This window comes from Diabrotica undecimpunctata, chromosome 9 (genome assembly GCF_040954645.1).
Source record: "Diabrotica undecimpunctata isolate CICGRU chromosome 9, icDiaUnde3, whole genome shotgun sequence".
Classification (NCBI taxonomy): Eukaryota; Metazoa; Arthropoda; class Insecta; order Coleoptera; family Chrysomelidae; genus Diabrotica; species Diabrotica undecimpunctata.
The window spans coordinates 70,958,233-70,963,167 of NC_092811.1; the positions used below are offsets into that span (position 1 = coordinate 70,958,233).

At 37.4% G+C, this 4,935-nt stretch overlaps 1 protein-coding gene across 1 annotated transcript; it reads right to left on the bottom strand.

Moving 5' to 3' along the window:
• Positions 1–1,110: 1,110 nt before the first annotated feature.
• On the bottom strand, positions 1,111–3,801 carry LOC140451118 (uncharacterized). The gene has a single exon (XM_072544847.1). It carries the CDS (start codon positions 3,799–3,801, stop codon positions 1,111–1,113), a length of 2,691 nt encoding a protein of 896 aa, XP_072400948.1.
• Between the last annotated feature and the right edge of the window lie 1,134 nt (positions 3,802–4,935).

Consider the following 4,935-nt stretch of genomic DNA (forward strand, 5'->3'; position numbering starts at 1 on the left):
TATGACATATTCGTGGATATATCAAAGAATATTGAAGTATTGGAGATGCTTACGGCCTCGTTAAGATTCCCCGCCATATGTCTCAATATACAGAGCATAGAAAGACATAAGACAGGCCTACGGTATTTGGGCCCAACCATGCTTTGCTTATGTAGAAATCACATATAAGTAGTGTAAGGCCCAGTAAATATCTTTTAGTGATCTGTGCAGAGTATCTTTTGGGTATCAGGCCGCTAACGAACACATAGCTCCGGAGTTAACCAGACCGGTTCATTAAGTAGCCAGTGACTCATAGCAGATATCTTTTGGTGATTTATCTGAGCATCTTTTAAGATTTTTATTATACAGAGGTTTGGTCAGACTTAGTTCAACGGCTACTACTTTGGGGTAGTCTACCGCTGACTAAATAGTACTGACTCTTGGGAAGGTTATCAGGGATTAAAGCTAAAAGGTTTTTACACTTAAATATGTAGATATTCTTCGTAAACAAAGCATGGATGTTGTCAAAATATAACCTATGCAAAAAAGTACAGTAGCTCTGAAATATTTTTTAAAAACGGAAGATAGCATTTTTTAACATTGAAAATAAGATAACATTCTGAAATTTTGAATATTGTTGATGTTTTTTAAATTGAATGATAATTTTCAAAACAAATCATTTTACATAAAAAAGTAATTAGCGAGGCATTTTTAAGATTTGAATGTCGAATTTCGTATCTTTAAGCTGTATGTAAGCATTGGAACTGGCTACATTTTCAATTTGTTCTAACATTTTTGCCATATTGACATCTGTACTAGTGGCTGTCGAAATAGGATGATTGAAATTGTCATTTAACGCCACAATACGGATTCTGTCACCCTTTTTGTAGCCAATTTGCTTTTTTATATCGTTAAGAGCAGAGTCTAATTTCTTTTTCAAAGAGTCTTGATTAAGACCACCATCTACATAGTTTTCACAGCATAGTTGAAAAGTGCACTGATGAGCATTAAATTTTTTAATTTCTCGTTGATTTATAATATTTACAGACCACATTTTGATACGTGTGTACTCTACGAGTGTTCAACTGTGAATGAAGAGATTTTGACATGTGACACACTAATAACATCAATCTAAGAGGCCTTGTAGCCTAGAGGCAATGTATCCATACACTCATCATTATGTACAATTTTTCGTTTTTTGTAGTCCATCTTGAATGTCTTCGATACCCTTTTTTTCGTCACTATGTCTTTAGTGTGGACATCGCGGCATATTTGGTCATATGTGAGCTTGATTTGTTTGGTGGGATCGTGTATGATATCATTCATCGCTGAGGTATTGAGTACTAGGCTGTTCTCGTAGTTTAAAGTAAAGCCTTTGATTTTAGTCACCTCTTTGCCCTCGACTGTTTTGTAGTAATAACTTTTTGGTCCAGTAGCCTGCCATTCTACAATATAATCATCTGACCCAAGCTCATCGCTCCAATCGCCCAACATTTTACCTGTTTCGACAGTGTTTAGGCCATCATCAATATAAACAACGGAGTCTGTGTCGAAATAAGCTACAGCCTCTCCTAACCTATCAATCATATCGTACAGTCTCAGACGAGCGTTACTTGTCGTAAATAAAGCCACAAAAATATTTGTAGATGTGGGGTCTTCTACAAATACGTCATTGTAATCATATGAGACTTGGGCTATGTGATCGTTAACATATATCACATTAGTTATGTTAATCTTATCATCCATCAAGAGCTCATACCATCTTTTGAGGTCCACAACATACTCTGTCTGTTTCATATTCATTCTTTGCCCAAACTTGCCCCATAGACTATTCAAGCATAGTTTAGCGACTGCTCGTTTACCAAGAATTGGAGATATCTTCTCCAAGTCTAAGTCTATGCCCATTTGTTCTTTTACAACCCGAGCGTATTCTTCGTTTGAGGCATATGTATGTGGACTAGTTTCTAATTTTATTTTCATAAAATCTTTGACATAGCCCTTAAATAAATCCGTCGAAGTTTGTTCAAAATTCCACACCTCGTACACTTTCAACATTTTATACCCCTTTTCTAGGGCTTTATTGATCTCTAGAGTCGTCCACGTACCTTTTAATGCGCGTTCTGAGTCATCATGATCACAATTTTCGCAATCTTCCAAGGCGCATTGATTACACAACGGAAACATTAATTTGTCAGTTTTGACAGGTAGGACTGGGTGATATAAGTTGGTAGGTGGTAGTATTTGACAATGTACTAGGCCAAACCACGAGGGGTTGTATGATTCAGGTGCATGTATTTTAACAGGGTGGCCAATGGGGTAGCGGTCATAATACTGTACAGTAGGGTAAAGCGATACAATATCTATATATCTAAGCTTTTTACCAGCCACATTTAGTTTTATGGCGTTTGTTCGTCCTCCAAAGAATGCTTCACGAGGCTTTAAGGGTTCAACAATTTGAGGGCTCGGTGCATTTTTACATTCTTTTGATTTTAACCATTCACATTCCCACATTTCTACTAGTTTGTAACCAGCTTCTTTTATTTGTGCGGCTCTCCTCAGTGTTCGTTCGTACAAGTCGCTCATTGCCTCATTGTTGACATGATTAATAGTGTTGGGTGCAAAACACTCGGGGTGGCTATGCCAGAAACAACCGTGGTACTGGTACACAGTATTTGTACAGGCGTCATAGCCATCCACTTTTGCACTACAGATCGTAATTTCGCCTCCATTAAGAGCATGTTGTACGTCTGGAAACTGACTGAGCCACTTTATGGACGCTTCACTGTACGTATCCTTAAGATCCTGTTTTACAACCCCAATAGTATTTGGTTGCAGATATTTGGCCCTATATATAGCCATACAAACACTAGCAATGGTCAGATATTGGAACGGGTCTATGTTAGCGATCCCCAAAAATTCTTTACGAAATTCCAAACAACCTCTTCGTAGAATATCTACATCTGAATCGCAGTAGGTATGTAGCTCCCTCTGAAAATCAAACTCATCGTTTTTATGGGCCTCATACCATTCGAGGAAAGCTGTACGTTGCTTCTCTTTCATGGTATTGGGACCATAATATTTAGGGTTTGGTAAAGCCCCAACATATTGCTGGTTCTCAGGCACATTAAAAAAGTGAGGAAAATACCCCTTCTTCAATTCTGCCAATCCAAACGTTTTGGGGAATTCTGCCAGAGGACCGCTCACGAAATTCGAACTATCAATTATTTTTAATTTAATAGCAGGTACTTCTAGCAGCATCAGTTTTGACCCGTTGTAGATGGTGTACGGTTTTATCGTGTTTTCTACACAGTATTTCAAAATAAAATACGAGTCGTAACTTTTCCCATTGTGAGCTACTGCTGTATAACCCCTGTGTTTCTCAGAAATTAACCATTTACAAAATTCTTCATTGTCTTTGAAAACAAATTTATTACCATTAAAATCGTGGGCTATCACCAAGTTCGGTATGTGTATACCTGTGTCTTGCATTGCTTCATAATCAAAAAATAAATATTTTTCTGTATATGTGCAACGATTTATGGGTGTGTTAGAGAGGCCATTGCATTGACATGGATATTTACATGTAACAGTTGTTTTATAATGCTTCCGACAACCCATATTTTCTTCATTACTACGATTATTACATACACACGGTACTTCGCAAATTCCTCCTTTGGCGGGTTTTTTCATCATATAGCAATGATGCGTAGCTATCTCTACGAATGTGTTACAATTCCTGCACATCGAGTAGCCACACACATGCTCATTGGCTCTTTTACATACTTTATTGCACTTTTCACATTTAAATACTTCTTTGCACATTGCTTCGTGATTATGCAGGCATTCAATATTAAAGCAGAAGCGGTTACATAATTCGCAAAGGATCTTTGTGTGCGTCGACAAGTCGTGTTCTGGCTGCTTGCAGATTGTACACAGAGGTGCTTTCTTGCACTTGTGCTTGCTTTGATAAGGTGTATCGCACTTTGTACAGTAAAAATGTGTGCCATACAACCCTTTTAACCTGTTGATTACGTCGAAGTGATTCCCATTTTTGTATAGATAAATTTTGTTTGTTTTTTCGGGACCCTCGTATATGATTGTGTTGAAATTTTCAGCGCAAATTATCTTTATTTGTACATCCAGTAGTTCTTCGGCCTTCTAAAAATCATCCAAAGTAAAGCCGTCGACATAGCAGCCACCCAACAGACCACAAAGTTTTTCCGCCAAAACAGTCTGTAATATTCGGCCATCACGTATGCTCTGAGTATCCCTTTTGATCAAGTTGTGACCCAAAATCTCGTTTGTGACGTATGTTAACCCCACTATAACTGCTCGAGCCCCGCATAAGGTGTCATTGTTTTTAATTTGAGTAATGCTTTTTTTAGTGCGACGGTCCTCTGACAAATTTATCATTCTACGACGACCGCTACCCCTAGGCATCTTGAAAATTTGAATATCGAATTTCGTGTCACCCAAAAGAACAGTATCGTTAGATGTTAATATGTTTTCAACTTGCTGTAATAAATTATCCATATTGTCTTCTGTGGTCACTTTTGTCGATATCGGATGATTGAAATTGTCATTGTGGGCAATTATTCGAATTTTATCGCCCTTTTTGTAACCGCTTTGCTTCTTTGCATCAGCCATAGCATCCTCCAACAGAGCTTTCAAGTTCTCTTCGCCGCGGCTAGGAGAACCCCCTGTATGCTGCTCGCAAGAGAGCTAAAAACTATGTAGGTACGCACAAAATGTAGTTATGAATCTATGCGCTAAAACCTTCAATGACCAATTTTGAACCATTTCGAAAATTATCAAAATTAGAAACTTAAAAATCAAAAAACTTTACAATTTTTAAAAAAAAACTAAAAATTCAAAATGTAATATCTATTTTTTCAAAAAAAAATGCACACTTACTGTAAAGGATGATAAGAGGAAGAGTTGATAAGAGAGAGAGCA

Bases quoted from the DNA above. Each gene is read 5' to 3' on its own strand.
- LOC140451118 (XM_072544847.1), bottom strand. From the start codon at position 3,801: ATGTGCAAAGAAGTATTTAAATGTGAAAAGTGCAATAAAGTATGTAAA.